We start from the raw sequence: 26,777 nt of genomic DNA, 5'->3' as shown, positions 1-26,777 counted from the left end.
GAAAAAACCCTGCAGGTTGTTAATTATCCACCTCCTGTCTGAGCGAAAGAATCCCGACCTTCTAAATCTCCTTCTGTCGCTAATTTTCCCCAGCATTCATCTTTTCTTTCTCTCCCTTCTTATGCAACCTGTTCATGAATACAAAATGGATGTGTCACTCAATTATTGTTTTCATACTGGAAATGGGCGAATGGCTCAGGCCAAGGTTTACACCAGAGCCCACACAAGGTTTTAAGCTTCCTTCCATTAACTTTATTTTTACTCCGGTATCAAAACAGTGAGTCATTTATCTTCCCTGCATAGGTGCAAAATGTGCTGCACTTTTTCTTCTCTTGTAGTAGATTGTCCCCATGCAAGCAGAAACCAATACAAGTGCAAGCACGAACACACATGGCAACTTTCTGTTTTCTTTACATGTTCATTTATAAACATTGTAAAGTGGTGACTGCGTAAGAAGCAGGGTTTGAGTCTCTTCCACCCAGATGTGTGATGTGTTTTTGTTGTTTTAGTTGCTTTTGGGGTTAAATCAGTCCCAATCCTCTATCTCTTCCAGCTCCGTGCTGTTTAGCTTGGAACCAGGTGGTTCCTGTTCTCTAACTTGTGCAGTACAGTTATGTAGCTGTTCAATCTCAGAAAACCGCCCACATTTCAGGTCCTTAAGATAGATTTATATGAAATATTTGTACGACATGTTGCCTGCTTTACTGCGAGCAGCGGAAGACTGAATTGAGTTTATTTTTCAGCTAATCTCTTTTGTATTAAAGATAATCTTTTGCCGTTATTTGTACTTTTTGTCTTTATTCGAGCACTTCTCCTCCCACAACACCACAGTTTGTCCCAGTCCTTTGATTGACTCCAGCAGGGAAAAACAACTGAGTTTGCACTATGACAAATCCCCGGCGTGCCGAGTTGTGTAAATCATCTTTGTAAAAGTGAAAACGAAACGCACAACATCTGTTTTGATTTGTAAAACTGCATATAACGCAAATATGGTAACTCAATTTTGATTGTTGCTTTGATTTCTGAATATAGATTAGTGAAACTTTTAGTGCGGTCAGAAAAAAATGTTACATTTACCAAAAGAAAAGCTGTGTGGTTAAAAACAAATAGGATTGAGGATGATGGCGTGATGCGCCAATCAGTCTGAAACAGGGTAAATCTGGACTCCTCAGCCCACATGACCCTTTATCTTTGCTCAAGAGTTCTTTATGCTCCTGAGCAAATAGACAGTGAATCAGTTTGTGATACTCCTGCTAAAATATATCTCAGTTAATAGTGATGTTAATGAACTTTAATAAACTTTTCCCAGTTTTTTTGTTTTTAAAAGATTTTTTCCTGTCATCAGCTTCATTAAGTTTAGCAAAAAGTGTGAAATTAGACAAAAATAAAGACTGGTTTGATCTGCTGTCTGCTAGCTGAGCTTTAAAAACCTTTACAACCTAAAAGACAAGACAGTAATCCTCTCAGCGTGGGATCCAGGCTCATTAAAATAGTCCACTTCTCCTGTCCTGAACTGTGACCCACTTTGGTTGTGACCCTTTCGGTTTAAGAAACCAGGCTGCAGAATGTATTATTCAGTCTGCTGGGAATTAAACCTTGGGAACCTGGGAATTTTCTGCCAATTATCCAATCTGGGGAGAGATACGTGGACAGGTTGCTAGTCTATTGCAAGGCTAAGACAGAGAGCTCATTCATGCTCTCTGTCACAAGTCACAAGTCTTTACCCAAAGACTGGACCGAGAATAATCTTGATTTTTGAGTCAAAATATAACATAATTTTACAAAAGCCCATATGAGCCCATAATCTCATCAGGAGTCTTTACATTAGTCAAACAAACAGCCCATAGACTTGTATAGGACCAGAAGTATTTTTGTAACTGCAACTGTCGCCATCTGGTGGCCTTCAGATAAAATGCAGCTTTACGGCACTTTAGCTTGACTCTTCTCTTCTTAGCACTTACAGCCCAATCTCAAAATTACTTTTTATTGCTATGATTTTAGAAAGGGTCGTGGTTCTATCTAAGTTAACCTTTTCTGCTGCTGCTTCTAAGTTCAGGTCCTTTTCCACTTCTCTTGCCTACGGTGTGCCACAAGTTTCTATTTTGGGACCTTTATGGTTTCTGCTATCTGCTCTCTCTTCCACACATTTTAAGCACAATTCTTATCACTGCTATACAAATGACATTAAGTTGTATTTCTTTTTAAGATATTTATTAGCTACATATCTATTATACCTGCTTAGACTCCATTAAAAGTTGAAAAGCTTACAATTTTCTCCAACTTAATGAAGAAAAAAACTGAAGTCTTTGTGTCCCCAATGGATTTCTTCCACTTTTGCCAAATCTTCTGTCATGAGCCTTAGAGTAACTCCTGACTCATCCTCACTCGGGATGCTCATGTTAAAGATTTCTGGTTTGCTCTTGCTTTTATCACTAAGTTAACTTCCAGTGTGTCACACTCTGACATGTAAATTGTTATTCATGCTTTTATTTAATCACACCTCAGTTATTATAATTCATTGTTCACTTGTGTTCACAAAACGTCTTTGGAACGTCTGCAGGTTGTTCACAATGATTCTGCGAGGCTTCTGACTAAGTCTTATAAATACTCACATGTCACACTGTAGCTAACTGAGCCCCCAGCCTGATTTCTGTGGGCTCAGTGATCCCTTTTAAAAAGCAGTTACATTTTTTTTATAAGATTGCTTTTGGCTAACTTGTATAAATAAGTTTTAGCATTTCTGTTGTGAAGCACTTTGTGATATCTTTAAATGTTATGTTCACTTACTTTAGCACTGGCTTCATTTTTTCAGAAGATAGTCAGTGTTTTATATTGTCTATGATGGTGCCTTGAAGATTTCCATGAACTCTAGCGACTGTATCAGGACATCTTAAAAAAAACAAGGCCGCACAACTATAACTCAGTTATCCTGGTCAAAGAGGTTTTTTGTTGTTGGTGTTGTTGGTGTTTTTTAAGTCACCCCATTCCGAGTTGTTGTGAAGAAAATTATCAACAGAGGCCAAACTGGATTTGCAATGGAAACATGCTTTTTAATGATGTAAAGTCGGGCATTTAAACATGGGAGCCGTAAGTGGCGCCTAGAGGTACTGCAGTTTTCCCCACTTGCACATTGGTCTCATTTTTCGGCTCTTGAGGTTGCCCCATCTTCTGAAAGTACCTTCTCATTTCCCCCCTCCATCTCTGTCTCCATATGCTGCAACAACTCCCCCTTGTGTTCCCGACTGATACTTACACACACAGGTCTCCTGAATTTGAGGGGAGGATCCGAGGGTGGAGCTCCACCTCTCTGCGCTCTGCTCACAGACACAGGTATGGTTTTTTGTTTTTTTTTTGTTTTTTTTTGGAGCCAAGTCTGTAATCCAAGGCCAGCAGCAGAGCATGAAGAGATTGTCCTGACGTTGTCAGTGTTGGGAGTGACATGGGCAGTAAAGATAATCGGCTGCATAGTCATGCATCCAGATGTTTCGCTTAACCAAGATGCAAAATAGATTTTAGGAGCCTACATAACCATGGGGAGTGTTTTGGCTGATGTTTTTCTGCTGCTGCTGGTCTCCACCGGACACGTTTATGGAGGTAGGTTCCTGCAGAGGAAAAAAATACTCCTTGTCTTAAACTAGATGTAAAAGTTAAACCTGGCATTTGTTTCAATACATTATAGCAACGTGATACATTATAGCAACGTGAGAAAACTTTCACCTTTAGATGCATGTGAAAAATAATTCTTAAGGGTTCTTGGCGTGTATTTTATACATTACTGCTGCGCTGAAATGATTTCCATCATTATAGAGACAAAAGAAGGTTTTGCTGGTGTTATTTAGGCCTGTTTATTTTTTTTACAACCTTTGATTTACTTCAAATGGATCTGGCAGTTGGTTGCTTATTATCTAATCCTGTCTAACATTGCAGACTGGTGACATATGGCATTATGATGGATTATATTTGGGGGAGAATGCTTGCCCTTATGAATTTGCGGCAACATGGTTAGTTGAGCTGATGCCAGGAATTTTACATTTTTGGTGGTGGTAATCCTCGCAAATACAGCTTTGATCTTAACTCTTAAGCTCTTCTCTGCAATGCATTTCTTTGTCCAAGAAAACAATATGTCATTTTCTCCACTACAGGTATCTGCCACTTAAATATAAACACTTAACAACATTTGGAAAGTTTTTGTATGCGTGCAAAACTTTCTAATGGTCACCAGCTTTGCCTCGGGCAGTTACACATGTCTCTGTACCACACCTGCTTGTCAGAGCACATAAGTGACTTGCATTCACATTGGAGATGTCTGCGAGTGTAGGAAGATTATTAATAATCCAATGTTCACTGCTATCATAGAGGCAGATTAGGGATGCATGGACAGACGTGGGTTATACTGACAGCGGGCTTATAGGCTTTATGCAGAGCAGCATGCTGGGCCAGTCTGCTGACTGAGTACTTCACACTGCAGCACGTATAGTCAATAAAAGCTTTCATAGCAAAGTTTTCCCACTCAGAGATAAGAAGGGATTTTAAGAAAAAAATATTAAGCCACTGTGACATATGTTACAGTGCAGACACATAAATGTAAATACTTTTTCTCATTCTAAAATTTTGTACCAACATTACAATTTCCCTACATTTACAAAATATACATGAAAAAAATAAATTCTGTGTTAAAGTTATTTACAGGAAGCACGCGCAAAAACACCTAAATGTTAGATGTGTAACCAAAAGCACAAAAATATGTTTAGAGACCAAATACACGTCTTAACAAAGTTAATAGACCACCACCCAGAGTAAGATTTATGCCTAAATTAACATTAGCATTAGCACTCACCAAAATCATTTTTGAATGTGTCTGTAACTGTTAGTCCACCAGTAAAATATAATTATTGTTTTTTTCAAACATTTTACAAAAAAGTTGAAAGAAATAGTGAAGAGCATTCTTATTATTTTTTCAAATTTAGATACCAAATTACAGTTTTTACTTGTATTGCTGTAACAGAAACAAATTCATTTTAGTGGTTGAATGTTGTGCTTGATCAATTTTTGACTTTTCTAAGAATTCCAGTGTGTCAGCTCAAATTTGCCTATAAAAAGTGAAATTAGTTTATTTGCTTAATAAACACAAGTTATAAGTTTAAACAAAGTTTTGATAGATTTGTTGTTATGACAGGTAGTCTAATAGATTTGTTAATCTTAACTAATTAATAGTTAAGATTATACAGGCCTGGATTGTTAATATTTTTCCTGTGCGATGTGGAAACAAACAAACTTTAATTCACCTTTAAAATGCATTGATTTTTTTGCCACCCTTTTTTGTCATATAAATTGTCCCTTTATTTCCATTTTGTGGTCACTGCCTCTGCAGTGTTGTGCTGTCTGCTTTTACAGAGCTTTGAATCATTTTTAGTGTCACCAAACTGCAGCTGCATGCATCCAGACACATGGCTCTGACCTCTATCCATTGAACGTCACAGTTTGCACAAATGGACAGTCAGAGAGCGTGTCGCTGCTTTGTAGATCAAATCGATGATGCTAAAGACACTCGTACTTTTTTGGTGCTCATTTATAGTTAGTGGTAGATATGCTGGCCTCATTGATAGATAAAAGTATGCTGTAATTACATGCTTATAAAGCCAGAGACGGGCAAGCATCCTCTGTATTTAATTATAAAGATCATTGGACTACAGGTGAATAAAAACAGAAGTAATGGAAATGCTTCTTGAATTTTTGTCAGCACTAATTCATGGCTCATGAATATCAAATACTTTATATATGATCTATATAAAATGCTGATGTTGTAATTGAAAGAGATCTGCCACCACAACTGTTTGGGTTTAAACTGTAAGAAACAAATGTTTAAAATTGTGGGTAAAATTACAAAATAGTGTATTGCATGGACTGTCTTGTAATTATAAAGCAGTTTTTGTCATTCACAGAAATAACTATTTAGAAATTATTAAAAAATAAGTAAATAAAAACCTCAAAAAACAAAAACCTCAAAAAACAAAAAAAACCAGGAATTTCTTTGGAAAATCTTTTTTTTTCCTTTTACTGTCATTTAATTTATCTATAATAACTTTGGTGTAGTATGAATGGCCACGGAGATGGTTTTTATCATTAGAAAATACTGTGATGCCTTTTAAAAAGATGAACTTCTGCTTTAACACTATGCTTTACTGTGTTTAGTGCAAATATAATCATGCTATCATGCTAAAATGTGAAAATCCTAGCATGTGCTCTGCTGTATAAGTACAGATTTACTAAGCCACAGTCATGCCTCACTTTGTCTTTTTGACATCTGTCATGCAATATAGTGCACATATTGCCTTGATTAAAACTCCTTCTAATGTATATTTTTCCCATAGTTTCCCATTGAAGTTAATGGTATGTATTTTGAACTAAAAGACCAATCTGCGTCATCTGGGTCAATGGTGGGGTCTAATGACGTCTAATGAACCCCTACAGAATGCATTAGTTGTCATTAATTGACTTCAGATAGCAGGTACAGAGTGCACATAGTGACAGATCAGTCAATGCAGGTTAATGGAAGAGTTTTTTCCTGGTAGAAGGTCTATAATCACCACCAGATCGCTATGAGGGCTTCCTGTATGGTAGCAAATGAAATTAAGCTTAATCCTGAAACATGGCTGTCAGAGCATCTTTGATTAACTACACGATGTTTTAGTGATTTCGTGACAGCTCAGGCTTCAATTTATATCTGTCTTTTTTGTTGTTGTTGTTGCACTGCTGCAGTTTCATTCTACGGAGATGGCTACATCTACCTGCGGACAGTTGAGACGTCCATACAGACGTTAATCCATGTTCGATTTCGAACCTCCAGTCAGTCAGGGCTGCTGCTTTTGGCAGCAGGACACACAGACTTCATGCTTCTGGAGCTGATCTCTGGGTACCTGCAGGTAGGAGGTTATAACACAGAAGAAACTAATCTTCTTTATCTCAAAGACACAAAAAATGTGAGACAAAGTGTATCACTGTGAGACAAGGTAAGATAAAGGCTATATCCATTTCAATAAAATGGCTACGGATTAGTGAAAACTGTCCAGGGGCCGACGTAAAAAAAGGGAAAAAAGGGTAAAAATTGTCCCTCGGGCCATTTTAGCTCATTAAATATGCTGGAATTTACTATCCAGAAGAAGACCAGCCAGAAGATTAAACCCAGAAATCTTGGCGTCAAATTGCTCAGCGAGTGGGGGGAAAAGTAACCCCCCCGGCACTGCTTTAATTCCAGACAAGTTCATACACGAGTGAGGTTAAGACAGAAAACCACAATAGCTTAATAAAAATACCAAGTACAAGTCACTGGTGCTGTTAGAGAGATCTCAGTTGCATTTCTATTTGTGGAAAAGCCTTCATTTTCTTCATTTTGTTTTTTATGTACACACATACAGTGGGGCAAAAAAGTATTTAGTCAGCCACCGATTGTGCAAGTTCCCCCACTTAAAATGATGACAGAGGTCAGTAATTTGCACCAGAGGTACACTTCAACTGTGAGAGTCAGAATGTGAAAAAAAAATCCATGAATTCACATGGTAGGATTTGTAAAGAATTTATTCGTAAATTAGGGTGGAAAATAAGTATTTGGTCACCTCAAACATGGAAAATCTCTGGCTCTCACAGACCTGTAACGTCTTCTGTAAGACGCTTTTCTGTCCCCCACTCGTTACCTGTATGAATGGCACCTGTTTGAACTCATCATCTGTATAAAAGACACCTGTCCACAGCCTCAAACAGTCAGACTCCAAACTCCGCCATGGCCAAGACCAAAGAGCTTTCGAAGGACACCAGGAAAAGTATTGTAGACCTGCACCAGACTGGGAAGAGCGAATCTACAATAGGCAAGCAGCTTGGTGTGAAAAAATCAACTGTGGGAGCAATCATCAGAAAATGGAAGACATACAAGACCATTGATAATCTCCCTCGATCTGGGGCTCCACACAAGATCTCATCCCGTGGGGTCAAAATGATCATGAGAACGGTGAGCAAAGATCCCAGAACCACACGGGGGGACCTGGTGAATGACCTGCAGAGAGCTGGGACCAAAGTAACAAAGGTCACCATCAGTAACACACTACAACGGCAGGGAATCAAATCCCGCAGTGCCAGACGTGTTCCGCTGCTGAAGCCAGTGCATGTCCAGGCCCGTCTGAAGTTTGCCAGAGAGCACATGGATGATACAGCAGAGGATTGGGAGAATGTCATGTGGTCAGATGAAACCAAAGTAGAACTTTTTGGTATAAACTCAACTCGTCGTGTTTGGAGGAAGAAGAATACTGAGTTGCATCCCAAGAACACCATACCTACTGTGAAGCATGGGGGTGGAAACATCATGCTATGGGGCTGTTTTTCTGCCAAGGGGACAGGACGACTGATCCGTGTTAAGGACAGAATGAATGGGGCCATGTATCGTGAGATTTTGAGCCAAAACCTCCTTCCATCAGTGAGAACTTTGAAGATGAAACGAGGCTGGGTCTTCCAACATGACAATGATCCAAAACACACCGCCCGGGCAACAAAGGAGTGGCTCCGTAAGAAGCATTTGAAAGTCCTGGAGTGGCCTAGTCGGTCTCCAGACCTCAACCCCATAGAAAATCTGTGGCGGGAGTTGAAAGTCCGTGTTGCTTGGCGACAGCCCCAAAACATCACTGCTCTCGAGAAGATCTGCATGGAGGAATGGGCCAAAATACCAGCTACTGTGTGTCCAAACCTGGTAAAGACCTATAGTAAACGTTTGACCTCTGTTATTGCCAACAAAGGTTATGTTACATGCTCCACCTGGAGACTCTGTTGTCCTGCTGGGAGACTTCAATGCTCACGTGGGTAATGACAGCGAGACCTGGAGGGGCATGATTGGGAGGAACGGCCTCCCTGATCTGAACCCGAGCGGTGCTCTGTTATTTGACTTCTGTGCTAACCACAGTTTGGCCATAACGAACACCCTGTTCGAACATAAGAGTGTCCATAAGTGCACATGGCACCAGGACGCTCTAGGCCGTAGGTCGATGATCGATTTTGTAATCGTATCAGCAGACCTGCGACCATATGTTCTGGACACTCGGGTAAAGAGAGGGGCTGAGCTGTCAACTGATCACCACCTGGTGGTGAGTTGGATCAGGTGGCGGGGGAGGACGCTGGACAGACCTGGTGCACCTAAACGCGTAGTGAGGGTGTGCTGGGAACGTCTAGCAGAGGCCCCAGTCCGCGAGATCTTCAACGCACACCTCCGGCAGAGCTTCAACAGCATTCCGAGGGAGACTGGGGACATTGAGTCCGAATGGACCATGTTCAGCGTCTCCATTGCCGAAGCTGCTGCATTGAGCTGCGGCCGCAAGGTGGTGGGTGCCTGCCGTGGTGGTAATCCCCGAACCAAATGGTGGACACCAGAGGTGAAGGGAGCCACCAGGCTGAAGAAGGAGTCCTATCGGGCTTGGTTAGCCTGTGGGACTCCGGAGGCAGCCGACAGGTATCGACAGGCCAAGCGGAATGCGGCTCGGGCAGTGGCTGAAGCAAAAACTCGGGTGTGGGAGGAGTTCGGAGAGGCCATGGAAAAAGACTTTCGGACTGCCTCGAAGAGATTCTGGCAAACCGTCAGACGTCTCAGGAGGGGAAAGCGGTGCTCTACCTGCACTGTGTATAGTGCTGGCGGAGCGCTGCTGACGTCGACTGAGAAAATTGTCAGGCGGTGGAAGGAATACTTCGAGGACCTCCTTAATCCCACTGACACGTCTTCCGAGGAGGAAGCAGAGTCTGGGGATGAGGGGAATGACCCGCCAATTTCCGGGGGCGAGGTCACTGAGGCAGTTAAACAACTCCTTGGTGGCAGAGCCCCTGGTGTTGATGAGGTCCGCCCCGAGTTCCTGAAGGCTCTGGACGTTGTAGGGCTGTCCTGGTTGACACGCCTCTGCAATGTTGCGTGGAGATCAGGGGCAGTACCTGTGGACTGGCAGACCGGGGTGGTGGTCCCCATCTTTAAGAAAGGGGACCGGAGGGTGTGTTCCAACTACAGGGGGATCACACTCCTCAGCCCCCCTGGGAAAGTCTATGCCAGGGTGCTGGAAAGGAGAGTTCGTCCGTTAGTCGAACCTCGGATACAGGAGGAACAATGCGGTTTTCGTCCTGGTCGCGGAACACTGGACCAGCTCTTTATCCTCTCCAGGATACTTGAGGGTGCATGGGAGTTTGCCCAACCAGTCTACATGTGTTTTGTGGACTTGGAGAAGGCATTCGACCGTGTCCCTCGGGGTGTCCTGTGGGAGGTGTTGCGGGAATATGGGGTGTCTGGCCCATTGCTACGGGCCATTCGATCCCTATACAACCGTTGCAAGAGCTTGCTTCGCATTGCCGGCAATAAGTCGGACTCGTTCCCGGTGGATGATGGGCTTCGCCAGGGCTGCCCTTTGTCTCCGGTTCTGTTCATAATTTTTATGGACAGGATTTCTAGGCGCAGCCAAGTGGCGGAGGGCTTTCGCTTTGGTGGCCTCAGAATCTCATCTCTGATTTTTGCAGATGATGTGGTTCTGTTGGCTTCATCGGGTGAAGGCCTCCAGCTCGCACTGGAACGGTTCGCAGCCGAGTGTGAAGCAGCGGGAATGAGGATCAGCACCTCCAAATCCGAGGCCATGGTTCTCAGCCGGAAAAGGGTGGAGTGCCCACTCCGGGTCGGGGATGAGTTCCTGCCCCAAGTGGAGGAGTTCAAGTATCTCGGGGTCTTGTTCGCGAGTGATGGGAGAAGGGAGCCGGAGATCGACAGACGGATTGGGGCTGCAGCTGCAATAATGTGGACGTTGCACCGGTCCGTCGTGGTGAAGAGGGAGCTGAGTGTAAAAGCGAAGCTCTCAATTTACCGGTCGATCTACGTCCCTACCCTCACCTATGGCCACGAGCTGTGGGTAGTGACCGAAAGAACGAGATCGCGGATACAAGCGGCAGAAATGAGCTTCCTCCGAAGGGTGGCTGGCCTCTCCCTTAGAGATAGGGTGAGAAGTTCGGCCATCCGGGAGGGGCTCAGAGTAGAGCAGCTGCTGCTCCACATCGAAAGGAGCCAGCTGAGGTGGTTCGGGCATCTGACAAGGATGCCCCCTGGGCGCCTCCTGGGTGAGGTGTTCCAGGCATGTCCCACCGGGAGGAGGCCCCGGGGCAGACCCAGGACACGCTGGAGAGATTATATCTCTCGGCTGGCCTGGGAACGCCTTGGTATTCCCCCGGACAAGCTGGAGGAGGTGGCTGGGGAGAGGGAGGTCTGGGCCTCTTTGCTTAGGCTGCTGCCCCCGCGACCCGACCCCGGACAAAGCCGATGACGATGGATGGATGGATGGATGGATGGTTATGTTACAAAGTATTGAGTTGTATTTTTGTTATTGACCAAATACTTATTTTCCACCCTGATTCACGAATAAATTCTTTACAAATCCTACCATGTGGATTCATGGATTTTTTTTTCACATTCTGTCTCTCACAGTTGAAGTGTACCTCTGGTGCAAATTACTGACCTCTGTCATCATTTTAGGTGGGGGAACTTGCACAATCGGTGGCTGACTAAATACTTTTTTGCCCCACTGTATTTAACATGTGATGTGTGATATTTCGGCTTTCCTTGCAACTTTTTTGAGTTTATGAACTTTTTCCTTTTTCACCTTCCCCCTTAATCCTCAGGTGCGTCTTGATCTGGGCTCAGGTGAGCATTCGTTGCACTCAGAAAAGGGCATCCATCTCAGTGACCTGGCGTGGCACACTGTGGATCTCACCCACACCCGCCATAATATCACTATGACTGTGGACCAGAACTCCCACACCGGCCTACAAATACAGGGACCAGATCTGGAGCTCGGTGTGGAGGATGGACTCCTTGTTGGCGGGACAGCTGGATTAAAACATCTCTATCTTCACAACATCTCCTCTGGGTTTAGAGGTTGCATGGACGAAGTCGTCTTCAATCAACATGACTTACTGTCCAGTCTCAGGCCACATTCTGGGTACAAGACCGTCCATGAGGTATCTCTGGGCTGTAGTCCACAGTTTTCTGCAACAGAAGAAGATCCTGTCAGTTTTTTCAGCTCAGAAGCGTTCATGTCACTCCCACCGTGGGATGTGCTTCAAGAGGGAGTGTTTGAATGTGAACTACATCCTGCTGCAAAAGAAGAAGAAGACGGCATTGTCCTTTATAGCTCTGACAATCAAGGAGGGTTTGTTGCCATTGAGATCGTACGTGGTCATCTGGTAGCTTCGGTAGGAGGTGGAGAGGGGAGTAAAACTGAGCTGCATTCTTTAACAAATGTAAACAGCAACCACACCTGGTACACCATCCAGCTTCACTTGTTGCCTCACAGTGTTCAGCTGAAGGTAGGCAAAGAGCTGGTGAAGGCCAGTCTGAGCCCAGAGATTCAGGTCCTCCAGCTCACGGGGCCTCTCTTCGTAGGAGGGCTGGATGAAGCAGCTCGGGGACAAGCAAGGCGAGCTCGACTGATTTCTGTTCCATCTGGAGGAGAAGGAGGAGGCTCCTTTAAAGGCTGCCTCAGTGAAATCAGGGTGAACACTCAAAAAACAGGCCTACCTCATGCCACAGTCACCAAGGATGTCACTGTTGGCTGTAGGACAGGGCAGGCTCCACAGAGAGCAAGTCTCACCAGCCCAACAGATCTTCCTGGGGTTGATATCACAACTGCACAGACTAACGCGAAGAGGAGCCCTAACTTCCTGATGCTGAGGAAACTAGAAGTATCTGAGGGAGGCCGGGCACCTCTTGAACCAAAACACATAAAGGTAGTGCTGATCTGTCTTTTGAGTTTAGTGTTTTTTAAGTAATTGTGAAAATAAAAATAAGCAGCACCGATATATAATTCTCTTTGGACTCTTTGCCAGGTGAATTTGGACTTCCGTAAACTGGGCATTCATCCATCCCAGTTTATGTTCCGCGTTGAGGAACAGCCTGTTCATGGCCAGCTCCGGTTGGACCTGAGTCCAGACCCCGACAGGATTTTGGACGAGGGCCAGGAGAGGACCATCACGATAGGAATTGAGGAGAAGGACCGGACGTTCAGTATGCTGGACCTCTGGCAGGGCAGGGTGATGTACGTTCACAGCGGCTCAGAGGACCAGAGTGACTTCTTCACATTTTCAGTCTTCTCCAGCAATAAGAAGGAGCTTCCTGTGTTTCTCAAGGGCAACCGTCTGCACCAGTTCGAAATTAGCATCAGTGCTGTGAACGATGCCCCTGTGCTCAGCCTGCCAGAGGGAAACTATTTTACTCTACTCGAGAAGTCCAGACGACAGGTAGGTACAGCAAAATGTCTGAGTAATTATACGTGCAAAGATCAAAATTAATGCATTCACAATTCCCCCAGCTGACTACAGATGTGCTGAGAGCGCTAGACCCTGACAGCAGTCCTGAGGAGCTTGTTTTCAGCTCCCTGGGAAACCTCAACACTGAGGCTGGATACCTTGAGCATCAGGATTACCCTGGCAGGTTGGTGTTACGGCTTATAAAGCTTTAATGGGGCATTGCAAATCTTTTTAGATCCAGATACTGAGCTCTTTTGTGGAAGTGGCTGTTTGTGTATAATTAGTGTGGTCACTTTATACATCAGTATATTTTGCAGCATTACATAAACATTTAAGTCATTCCTAAACAGTTAATGTAATACTTTTGTGTTACCCCTTGCATTAAGGCTGAAAGCCTGCCCTTCAGTCACATCTTGCATTTGCACTCTCTCTTGTGTCTTGACAAATTTGACCAAACTGGCAAAACTAAAATTATATCAGTGCTGATTATTGAGAACATGTCTCCCAAATTTTGTTTTTCTGATGATGGGATTTTGTGTTAAAGAGTCCTTCCAAAAATTCCTGAGCCCAGATGTGGAGAGTATTTCTTCAAAGCTGGGCCAAGCCCCTCATCTGGTAAAGTGTTTGTTGGTAGGATTTTTTCACAGACATTGCACCAAGTGACAAAAACGAATTGAACCAATTTGTTTCATCCACTTGTCTTGGATGAAGTCATTTGAGTTAGTAAGCAGTATTATTCTAATTTTTTCCCGTAGTTTTCATCTTTCTACAACTTTTAACTAAAACATTTTTTGTTGTTTGTTTTGACCTCCAAGGTTTTCACCTTCTTATCTTCCAGGCCCATCAACTTGTTCTCCCTAAACGATCTAGAGGAGGGTAAGATCAGCTTTATCCACACAGGGGTCTCAACTTCTAGGCTGGCTCTTAGGGTTAGTGACGGGCAGAAGGTGAGTAAAATAGCAGCTTGTCTTTTTTTCTCATCTTATGTCTTATCCTCTCAGATGGTATTTTGCCTCTTCCCTCTCCCTTTGTCAGGTAAGCAACACAGTAGTTTTGAGGATAATAACCGTGCCACTCGAAGATAAACTGGTGAACAACACCGGACTGGAGGTGAACCAAGGCGAAGCTTCAGTCATCACCACCAATCACCTTGCAGTACAAGTTAATGTGGCTGACCCCACAGTAGAAATCTGGTATAATGTTACAGAGTTCCCACAATATGGCGAGCTCCAGAGGTTACACTCAAGCGGCGAATGGAAGCCAGCGACCTCTTTCTCCCAGAAACTTCTGGAAAAAGAACGGATTCGATACCTCAGCACCTACCGTGGCTTACAGATGCAGAATAACATCACAGACCACTTTAAATTTAAAGTCAGTATCGGTTCCCTGGCTAAACAAGAGGCTGTTTTCCCCATCACGGTACGATGGATTCACTTCAAGATCACACGGAGTAAGATGGAGCTCAATGGCGTTCAGGCTGCTGTTCTCACTCCCGAGGACCTCCATGTGATTTCTAAGGGTGTTAAGCTCAGTGAGAGTGACCTCCATTTCAGGATGGTAACGGTACCCAAGAAAGGTCAGCTTCTCCTCAACAACAAGGCCCTACAAAGGAACTCAACCTTCAGCCAGAGGAACATCAGTGATGGTTTGGTAAGGTACGAGCTAATCAACCGGCAACATGACGACACGAGAGACACGTTCAGCTTCCAGGTGTTTTCAGCTCACTCCAACTCAACAACTTACGACTTCAGAATCAACATCAAAGCCGAGTCGACCACCGTCACTATGATAAGCAAAGGTCTCTCAGTCATGGAAGGAGGGAGTAAAGTAATCACCAGAGATATTCTGTTCACTCACACAGCGAGTAACCGGGAGGTCCTCTACAACATTATAGAGAGCCCCAGGCATGGGCACATAAGGCGGATCAACCTCTCCAACTCAACTTCAATTAACGACAACATTATGGCGTTCACGAATCAGGATATAACTGAGGAAAGGATCATGTACGTTCACGACGACAGCGAAACTAAGCAGGATTCTTTCACATTTCAGATAGTGGTTTACAAAGCTCACAAACACACGAACAAGAAAGAGGACGGAAATGGAGAACAGCACACCTTTAACATCTCAGTGCAGCTCGTCAATGATCAGAGGCCCCTCAGGGTTGTGGATAAAGTTTTCCACGTGGCACGGGAGGGCCAGAGATTGGTGACGCTGAGTGACCTGCGTTATCGTGATGATGACTCAGATTTCGAGGACAGCTGGTTGGTGTACACACGGAGGGGGATCCCCATGGGAGAGTTGGTGCTGGCCAGTGATCCTAGCCACAAGTTGTATGAGTTCACACAGCGAGACCTCGAACAGGTAAGAGCAATAATGGTATCTTTTATAGTTTGTATATTTTTTATAAAGCCTGCTAATGCTTTTTTTTTTATCGTTGGTCATGATGGCCTCCTGCTTTTTCTCATCTCAGAAAAAGGTGCTGTTTGTCCACAAAGGAGTGAGTTTTGGGCGTTTTGTGCTTTTCGTATCTGATGGGAAGCATTATGTTTCAACGCTGTTGGAGGTGATTATTCTCTTTTTTGTTTTGTTTTTTTGGTTTAATAACAATGACAGGAAGGGTAATGTTGCAGTCACGCTGAGGAAACTTGGTTGCCCACAAAGTTATTACGAGCATGTGCAATGTGATCTTGTTGCCATTAAATCGTTGTGTTGAAGACAAGGACCAAGTCTGCGGTGACTGGCAGTCAGTTGCTGACTTCAACAGTGACAGGGATAAAACATCAATAACACTGAGTCAGTCTGCCAGCAGTTTATAATTGATTGGTGTTAAGGAATTTTTATTGTTTTAATTGATTATGCTTCAAATGTTATGTTATACATATTTCACCAGACACAGCTTTCTGTTGAAACAGGAAGCTGACCCTGTGACGCTGACAAGAGATCAGTACAGAAATACATATCCGCAGAAGTTGACTTGCATTATATTATTCTTAGAAATTGACCTGCAACACACATACTCTGTGACACACACACACACAGCTTGCATGCAGACAGACATCAGGACCTGCGTAACAGGAAATGTGATTATATTTGCATATTGACGATGTAACCTATAAAAATAAACGAATACTGCAGTTCGGGGTGATTCGCTCTGAGCTTTTCACCCGTGCAGCACGTTAACCTACACAAGTGTCTCATTGTTGTTTATTCACCTGACTGTTTGTTAACTGTAAATCTCTGACAATTGGTTTCAATTTGGCAATTGCACACAATCTATTTTCAAATCTGTTTCTGTTCGCAAGCACAGAAATCTACATTAAACAGAAATTATTTTTAACTGCAAAATTACAAAGGCACTTCCTCTGGGAAACCAGTTGCCTACTTGCAATCTGAACTATTGATTCGGGCAACTATTGATTTTTTCCGAGTCATGTGATTCACTGTGATTGAACCATTAGGCCCATGACTGGCACAAATATAAAAAAGCTGAGTAAACCAAGCAGTAGAAATCTGGCAAAGATTCAGATTAGGCACTCACTATAAATTCCTATGTGATGTGATTTATTTCATTTCTATTCATACCGTTTATTTGAGAAGACACTTTAGTGTGAAAATAATGAAGTTCATGTTAGCATGATTGGTCTTCTTTTTGCTGTGGGGTGCAGGTGATGGCGCAGGATCCTTACCTGCAGGTGGAGAACAACACAGGCATCATGGTCCAGCAGGGTGGGATCACGACCCTGACCTCTGTTAACCTCAGTGTCTTCAGCAACCTTGACATCAGAGACCCACACGAAGTGACGTTTGAGGTCTTCATCCCACCTAAACATGGCGTGATCTGCTTTATTGACAGAGAGAGTGGGATTATAACAGACGCAGATGCAATTTCAATATTCACCCAGCGAGACTTGATAGCAGGGCGCCTGGTATATCGCCATGATGGCAGCCACAAGTTGTCGGATAGCTTTAATGTGACAGCAAGAGCTAGAGAACGGAGCACAGAGAGGCAGGTGGAAAGAGGGAAGAGGGAGGTACATCTAGACATTGGAGTTTCGGTAAAGATTTACCTGGAGAGTCATCAGAGGCCACCAACAGTCAGAAACAACCGGCCAGTGGTGGTGGAAGAGGGACAGAATATCTCTATAAGCAGGGACAACTTAGAGGTAAGCAAAACCAAGATCCTCACATATGCAGGTAAATTCTCTGATTATAAAATATGTTTAGTTTCATATTCAGCATCACTTTTGTGATTTTCTTTTTTTAACCAGGTGGTCCATGAAGACAGTCAGCCCTCAGAGATAGTTTTTACTGTGCACAGTCTTCCCACAGTTGGCATCATTCAGAGGTTGTCCACTGACAACAAGCATCAACGCATGAATGGAAGACAGCACTATAAAGTAGGTACCTCCATAAGAGGCATTTAAATGGAAACTGTCTGACAAAGTAGGCTAAGAGATCTCAAAAAGCAACATCATGGCACAATCTAAAGGAGCTCAAGTACAGCTGAGAAACAAAGTCACTGACACTTAGTGTTTGGTAAATGGACTGATTCTTATATAGTGATTTTCTACTCTCCCGCAGTACTCAAAGCGCTCTATATAACATGCCACATTCACCCAATCACACCCATTCTCCCATGCTCTGACTCTAAACGGAGTGCTTTTTCTAATAACATTCACACACCTTTACACTCCGATGGACGCATCGGAGAGCAACTTGGGGTTAGTATCTTGCCCAAGGATACTTGGCATGCAGACTGGGGGAGCCAGGGATCGAACCAACCTTCTAATCAGTAGGTGATTTGTGATATTTCGGCCTCACAATGAGGCTGCAGTCAAGGGGTCTGTTCACTTTCTCCCTCCATGCAGGGTATCAAAAAGCAGTCAACACCCACATTCACCCAGGAGGACTTGAACCAGGGCTTGGTCATCTATCAACAGCAGACCACAGGAAGCACCAATGATTCTGTTCTGTTGGAAGCAACCAATGGGGTGACAAAGGTTGGACCTATCAGGCTGGAGATTGATATCATCCCAATCCTGCTTCCTCTGCAGGTAAAAAGGTCAAACGGAGGTCAACTTACCAAACCAGAAAGCAGTCAGTCACTACTTTCTTCTACACATTTTTTGTTTAGGTGTCCGACTTGACTCTAGATGAGGGGTCTTCTATGCCGCTGACCTCTGACATCATTAAAGTCGCCAGCCATCACTTCTCTGGGATGAACTTCCTGTATCAGGTCATCAATCCACCACGACATGGACATTTGGAGCACAGCCGCATTCCAGGGATGCCTATCACAGCTTTCACACACACTGAGGTTTGACCGAACCCACTCAAAAACCAAGTTTGATTACACACGTAGCTCTTAAAGACTGAAAGACTCCATGTGTTCATCTCAGAGGCATCAAAAAGCAGGAAAAGACCCTTTTTTACTAGAAGGGCAATCAACACAACCATGTGTTACAACTTTGAAAACATTTAATAGGCTCTTTTTTTTAAATAATTTCTCACAAATGGAGTAAACTAGGACACAGGAACAGTTGGTCATTTAATGGGTTCATCTCATGGGTGACATGGTGCTGCAGTGGTTGGCACCATTGCCTGTCAGCATGAACATCCTGGGTTTGTCCACTAGCCAGTGAGACCTTTATGTTTGTCTGAGTCCTCTCATACTCTCTCACAGTCCGAAGACATGCATATAGGGTTAACTGGTGATTTTACATTGGCTGTAGGTGTGAGTGGTTATCCTGCGTCTCTTGCCCTATGGTCGCATTGATTGGCTCTATTCCAACCATGACGTTGTATTGGATAAGTGGAAAAAAATAGATGTTTTCTTCTTATACCCATGTTCTACCTGTTCACAAAACTTGTATAATCTTCATGGCTGATACTCAGGTCAAACATCCCTGATCAGGTCATGTATTTTGCAAATAAAATCTAACATGAAATATACAAAAGATACACTTTCCGTTGACCTGCTGACCTTGAGCACAATCACCCTACAACAATACCTGGCAGATTTTTCCTTAAATTAAATGTAGCGCTCATCTTTGTGATAAAATGCTTCATACTATGATGTGAGCTATCATTTCATTGGATTCGTTTGTTCCATTTTCCACACAACATCTGTTTTTAGGTGGAACGGGAGTACATTTCCTACATCCACGACGGCAGTGACACCCTGAGAGACAACTTCACCATTGTGGCAAACCAGACAGAAACCAGGAAACACAGCCTGCCGTGCGCCGTTCACATCAACATCACACCTGTCAATGATGAGACCCCAGTGATTACAACCAACCACGGACTGAAGGTGGGAAAAGCCCACACACTGATAAGAAGAGTCAACACAATTATTATTTTCAGCTAAAATTATTTCAAAGACACACTTAAATCAAAAAGTCATGAAAGAGCTTTTTTATTAGTGCATATTAAAACAAACAAAATGTATCTATGTAACTATATATCTATATCTCTTTATAGTCATGCTGAGCCAAGCTGACTTGTCGTGTTTCCTTTCTGCTCTTCAGGTGTGGGTGGGTTCTGTTACAGAGATAACCACAGGCGATCTCAGTGCGGAGGACACTGACACTCCACCTGAGGGGCTGGAGTTCATAGTGACACCACCCAGTAATGGCCACTTGGCTTTGAAGAGCGCCCCCTCCAGACACATTCTGAACTTCACTCAAAGTCACATAGAAAGCAAGCAGCTGGTGTTTGTGCACAATGGTAAGCATGTGTTTCTGTTTTCTAAAAAGACCTTTGATTCAGCAGAGGAGTAGACCACGTTTCTGTCTGTCTGCAGGGGCGCCGTCGGGTGGCTTTCATTTCCAAGTGAATGACGGCCTCAACTTTGCTCCTCGTCAGATCTTTAGCACAACTGCTCATTCTCTGATCCTCACCCTGCAGAGAAACCACCCGATGGAAGTCTACCCAGGTATACCTGCTCTTCCAGCTTCAATAAATCAGTAAATGACTAGATAAATAAATAAAGTGACTGATGGTTTTGAAGTCACATCTTGACCTGAAGTTAAAAAGACCCTCTGAATGGCCTCTGTACTCCACAGTCACCACATCTCAATCCAGCAGAACACCTCTGAGATGTGGTGGAACGGGACTTTCAGAAAAAAATCTCTAAGAAATGTTTCTAGCACTGTGGTGAATCTGTGTCACAAAGAATCAAGGCTGCTCTGAAGGCACAACAGTGACACGCTGATGTAATACACTGCAATGCCGCTGGGTGGCCTCGCTACTCTAAACCACAGTGCCTTATGTTCACACCAAAACCTATAAAGCACATGCGTACAGTGACACCTACTCATATGTACAGCATTTATTCTTATATATAACCACACACAACTATTTTACTTGCTTTGATGAGAAAAATTACAACATTTTGCAGTCAAGTAAAAAACAGTTTATAAAAAACGTGTTGAGAAAATTGGTGTTGAAACTGGGAATATAGATTTACTGTTAAAGGCTAAACGGTTACAGTGCTTCTAGCACATCAGTTAAAACTGCAAGAACTTGATCTAATGTGGCACTATTGGGGGGAAAAGAGAATTTGTGGCTCAAGAAAAAGTAAAACATCTCCTCCTGATCTCTCTTTTGGTTATGTTGCTATTTTAAGAACAATATGAACTACTTAGCTACAACTTTTCCGCTGACAATCAATGGACAGTCAAAGGAACGAATGAGCACAGTTAGACATTCGAGTATGAAATTTTTGTTTGATATATTTGTTTTACAATGTTATGTTCGATCTCAGGTGACAAATATATTTGAACCTTGGCTGCATTTGGCACTTTGACTCAGTGACAGGATGTCTGTAGACTAAACACGCCCTACAAAGGTGTGGGGTGGGCTTGGCGTGGGTTATTGTGTGGGCTCATGCCACAACACACATGACATCTGGCCCATATTAGGTGTAGACTACTCCTGAGTGAAATGTACAGCAAAGCAGCAGATGTTGGTCACGTTAAGGCCAAACACTCTGGCATTGTTGACGCATGGCGTCACCTGCTACTAATACATTAAACTCGGTAGATTCACTCCTTAGCATTACTTTTTTTGTTTATCCTGAAGGCTCTGTGACACCAATCTCAGACAAGGAGCTTCAGGCGGTTACTAACATTGCTGACGGCAACATCAGGAGGAACCAGTCCGTGGTCTTTGCAGTGACCTCTCCTCCTAAACTCGGCCGCCTGGTCCGACGTATGCCGGACAACTCCACAAGAAATGTTTCCACCTTTACACAGAGCATGGTAGGGATGTGTGTGTCTCCATGTGTCAGTGTTCGCTTTTTCTAAGAGGACTGACTTCTGAAAGAAATTCTCTTTTCCCTCCTCATTTATTTGGCTCTCTTAGTTGGATGATGGCGTTATCCTGTATGATCAGAACAAGCCAGAGTCAGTGGGATGGTCAGCTGCAGACACTTTTTCTTTCACGGCGTCTTTGCCTCCTGCTTCTCTTCCTCCACACACCTTCACCATCTTGATCTCCTACCAAGCCAATGAACATCATGACAGCTCTCAGCACAAGACCAGACTAATAAACAATGCAGGTACTATCTATGTTTCAAACTAATAAATATCATGTGGCAAGAAGAATATAATATAAGGGTGACTACATTTATGTCTGTATTTATCACTCAGGTGCTGTGGTGGCTGAAGGAGGCAGGGTGACAATAGACAGGTCCAAGCTTGATGCCTCTAATCTCCTGGGAAAAATCCCAGAGTCCCATCGGAAAGACCACCACATCATGTATCGTGTGATTTCTTTGCCTCGCTATGGGATTTTGTCTATTCGAGGACACAATCTCACCAGGTACATAGCTGCTCTTATTTGTCATGAAATGAACTGAAAAACAAAATTAAAATCAAAGGAATGTAATACCATATACAGTGCAAAAGTAAATATATATATATTCAATAAAAGATATATATCATTATACAGCTGGGATTAGTTTACATATACTATATCATGGCCATAAAAATTTTAATTTGAAATCATTTTGGATTTTCTCTAATCCACATGGGGTCAAATGTATACTCTTAAACATGAACATACACCCCTGTATTGGGTTAAATGTCCTTTATACCTCAGCCAGATGCTTCTGGTAGCCATCAGCAAGCTTCTGGTATAATTCTGACTGAATATCTGACCACTCCTCTTGGTAGAGTTGGTAAAGTTCATTCAAATTCCTTGGTTTCCACAAATTTTAATCGGGTTGAGGTCGGGGCTTTGAGAAGGTCATTCCAGAACCTTAATGTTAGCCTGCTTTATCAATTTTAAAACCAGTTTTGAGGTGTTTGGGATCCTGTATTTGTGTATTTGTCGTGTTAGAACCACCCAATCACGTCCAGGTTTTAGCTCCCTAGCTATTGATTTGAGGTGAACTTGAATACTTTGTAGGTGTTCCTCCTTCATCATGCCATCCTCTTTGTCCAATTATATCATTGCCACTGGCAGTGTGACGCTACTGCTACCATGCTTGATAGTTGGCACCATAATCATAGGTTTCAAAGCCCAGCCTTTACTCTTCCACACATAGCTCTTGGACAAATAGCTCAGTCTTTGTCTCATTTAACCATAAAACCTTTTACCAGAAGCCATTTGGCATGTCCATGTGAACAGATGCAAATGTTAGTTGAACTTGAAGGTGTTGATTTTTGAGCAGGGGCTTCTTTCTTGCTCTACACCTTCTTAGTCCAAACTGTCTCATTGTGGGCAGCGACGTCGGCATTCAGCAGTTTCCATTCATGTCAGGCTTGAGTCTTGGTGGTTCCTGAACATTTTAACCAATTACCTCTCATTTGAGGGTGACAGTTTGGGTATTCATCCAGACCTTGGCAAAGTAGTGACACATCCAAAGAACTTATACTTACATACAGTTGTTTGAACTGATCATCTTGAACTTTGAAGTTTTTTAGAAATGGCTGCAAGATAAGATAAGATAGATCTTTATTGTCACTCTTACCAGAACAATGAAACACAGTTTGGCGTCTCTCCATTGGCAGCTTGTAGGTGGGTTTCTTTGTTGTTTGTTTGGGGGATTTTTTGCAAGTGACCTTCCCAACTTGTGTAAAGCTACAGTTCTTCTACTTAGATCTTCATTGAGTTCCTTGGATTTTTCCATTGTCACAGAGTCCAGTGACTGCTGCCTAACAAATCCTTTTTATGCTGGCAAAGAGAAATTACAATTTATAGTGAATCATGATCACTTAGGAGAAGTCAATAGGCCTCGGCCTTGTCAAGTTAAAAGACAATGCAGAACATTCAGCGCCACTTATTATTCTCTTCTTGTGTTGATTTATATATATAAATACATGCATCCATGTAAATATGAACAAAAGTATCAAATATGGCTTTTGGGTTATCGTCTTTTCTCAGGAACCAACCAGATTTTTCACAAGTCACCCTGAACAAGTTTGGCATCACATACTTCCACGATGACTCTGAGACCACAAGTGACAGCTTCACTTTTCGGGCCTGGGTGGCGCCTTTGGATCTCCCCTCTTCTTCCTCCTCATCATCCTTGTCGGCTTTTTCCTCTGACTCCTCCTCTTCTTCCAGCTCCTTTTCCTCTCTGTACTCTGCGTCATCATCTCCCTTTTCATCACTAGACACAGTTTCTCATCATCACGTTAAAGACACCACAGGAGTGACAGAGATGTTCAACATCACAGTAACACCAGTCAATGACCAGCCACCACTGATCAGAAGTAGGGCTCCCAGTATGAAGGTGGTAGTGGGGGAGAGAGTCGTACTTGGACCCAGCAGTCTTCAGGTGAGTAAGTGCAAAAAGGACAAGTATAAATTTAGGTAGAGCTGCAATTTATTTTTACGTCTACAAAACTTTTACATCATTTCTTAATCCTTCACTTTTTCCATGTCGAGGTGGAGGACCATGATACTCCTCCAGAGGAGCTGCACTACCTCGTGATAAGTAAGCCCAACAATGGCTACCTGACGCTGGGGGAAAGACCGGAGCCGGTGACCTCATTCACCCAGTACGACGTCAACCACGGCCGGCTGCATTTTATACAGCAGGTGAAGAAGGTTTACTGCAGCAGTGAAGCCTAAACATGTGTCAGTGTTATGTATTTAGAAAAAAAAAATAGCGTCAGACTTACATTGTTGTAATTGTGATTGTGCAGAGATTTAAAAAGTGCTGGACATGGTTAATGCTCAATATGCCTTATTTTTGGCTAAGTGGTGCCATTATTCTGTGGTAACAAAGCAGTGAATAAAGTTCATGTTTATGTTTTTTCCACTACTAATTCCTGCATTGTGTCTTTTGTTCTTCCTTTCAATGTTTCCTCCCTTAGGGCGACCCCTCAACAGGAGTTTTCTACTTCAACGTAACAGACGGCCATCACCGTCCACTCTACAAGCTGTTTAGTTTGGAGGTTATTAAGCCCTCGGTGTCCATTGTGAACAACACTGGCCTGTCGTTGATTCAAGGCCGGACCGCGGTGGTCCTGACAACCAATCAGCTTGCAGCTCAAACCAATGGTCAGAGCCGGGCCACTGTCTCCTACACTGTCACCACACCCCCTCGCCACGGACGCATCGCTATTAACGACCAGGAGGTCACCACATTCCGCCACGAGGACCTCCAGTTTGGATGCGTCGTCTATCACATGACTGATCTCAGCGAGTCCGAGGACACCTTTCAAATGTCAGTGTCAGCCTCGTCACCTGGCATTAATTATGGAAATGTAACAGCAACGGTGAAAGTGACCGTGCGGCCTCTGATCTACCTGAGAGAGCCAGTTCGAGTCCCCAGTGGTATCGCTGTGAAACTGGGAAAAGCCATGATTGATGCCTCAGAGCTGGCGAGAATCAGCCGAGCCAACCCGGTCTTTGAGGTTCTCTCTCCACCAAAACATGGAAAACTAGTCAAGGTAAAGCCATTTGTTGTAATGAGTCGGGGTTAGACGGTCCCTTTCTCCAACTGCAATGTCATAAAACTACAGTATGTCGCGTGTCTGACTGGTTTGCTGTTGACTTTCTCCTCTGCTATGTGTTTTCGTGTGTGTGTTTGTGTAGATAACATATGATCCTAACAGAGCGTCAGAGGTCCTGAAGTCATTCACATTCAGAGATGTGGTGCAAGGCCGAGTTGCCATCGAGGAGAATCTTAGTGACAGCGACAACCAGCTCCACAATAATGAATCCACGCTCACAACAGCTCAAGTCCACGCTCCCGCCACGCCTCTTAATGACTCTTTCAGCTTCCTGGTGAGGTCTGGAAACGTCCAGCCAGCAAAGGGCGAGCTTCACTTCACCATCTTACCTCATCACCAGATGCGCCACGGTCCTGGTGGTTTCAATAAAATAGACAAGATAGGTCGCGAACACACAACAGCCCGTCTACCAGCACACAACAGGACAACTGCCGGAAGAGCAGGACGGGAAGGTGGACGAGGAGGCTCTACAGCACACGGTGAGGTCACTGTGGGTTTGCACCCCCACATTTTGTCACACCACAACAGGACACACCACAAGTTGAGGCCTCATAACCGACTGGGGAACCACACACGGAATGGGAGTCCTGGAGGGAGGTCAAAGAGCAGCGTAGAGGGAGCAGGAGGAGGTCACAGCCATGCCCCCCAGCCCCACACTCCCTCCATCCCAGAGAAACACGGTCCGGAGAACCCTCCCGACACCCAGCTGATTCATGTCGAGGTTCTGCCTCGTCCTGCGTCGGACCCCCTCCTCATTATCCTTCCGCTGCTAGCTTGTTTGCTTCTCATTATAATACTCATAGTTTTGATCCTGGTGTTCCGCCATCGCAAGGAAAAACAAGCTCGGCTTCGACTTGTCCAGGCACTCGCTGCAGTGCCGGTTCCCAATGAGGACAGCCCGTATCTGGGCAGGCCAGAGCGGAGTGTGGCTATGCCCTCAGTTATGGTCACCCCACTCGGCTCTGCAAGCTGCCCAACTTCTCCCAGGGTGCCCACAAGTCCCCGGAGGAGTCTGGCCCCTAGAATGACCTTCTGGGGGCCATTTGAGGCTGATTTAGCTGGTGGTGATAGGAATATTAGAGGCTGTAACAGTAATGAAAGAGATAATAAAACTTCTAGCAATCCACTTCCACGTACTACAGGATTCAGGACCTCTGTGAGATCTAGGTCCCCGACTCCAACTCTAAAAGAGGGCCAGTACTGGGTTTGAGGGTAGTAATGCTGAAAAAACTGTGCCTTAGAGGTGTGTTTGTAGTGTGTGTGTGTGTATATATAAGATATGTGTCTGCTTTCCAGGGAACACCAATGGTCACCTAAGGCACATCCAACATGTTCTTTTTGGAAAGACGACAGTAAAATGTGCAATGGCCATCACATTTAAGTTACGTTGCTAATAAATATGACTTTGTTCCATTAATACTGTCTTGAAATACCCATAATCCGCGAGGTGTTACCCACTTTTAGCATTTGTTTCTAAGATGTGAAATACTCTTCTGAGTA

At 43.8% G+C, this 26,777-nt stretch overlaps 1 protein-coding gene across 1 annotated transcript; it reads left to right on the top strand.

Moving 5' to 3' along the window:
* Positions 1-3,530: 3,530 nt before the first annotated feature.
* Positions 3,531-26,487, top strand: LOC146628779 (chondroitin sulfate proteoglycan 4-like). The gene is made up of 22 exons (XM_085358075.1): positions 3,531-3,594; positions 6,760-6,923; positions 11,677-12,783; positions 12,883-13,293; positions 13,365-13,486; positions 14,141-14,249; positions 14,338-15,666; positions 15,776-15,868; positions 16,971-17,468; positions 17,574-17,702; positions 18,174-18,359; positions 18,440-18,622; positions 19,442-19,618; positions 19,836-20,034; positions 20,111-20,242; positions 21,391-21,569; positions 21,673-21,868; positions 21,960-22,131; positions 23,698-24,094; positions 24,205-24,357; positions 24,636-25,214; positions 25,360-26,487. The coding sequence occupies exons 1-22, from the start codon at positions 3,531-3,533 to the stop codon at positions 26,485-26,487; spliced, it is 7,707 nt and encodes a 2,568-aa protein (XP_085214201.1).
* Positions 26,488-26,777: the final 290 nt, after the last annotated feature.

This window comes from Diplotaxodon limnothrissa, linkage group LG7 (genome assembly GCF_057381915.1).
Source record: "Diplotaxodon limnothrissa isolate DT_005_m linkage group LG7, D_limnothrissa_male_GT1.1, whole genome shotgun sequence".
Lineage (NCBI taxonomy): Eukaryota > Metazoa > Chordata > Actinopteri > Cichliformes > Cichlidae > Diplotaxodon > Diplotaxodon limnothrissa.
The sequence above is the reverse complement of the archived record's forward strand: the minus strand, read 5'-3'. Positions and strand labels throughout refer to the sequence as shown.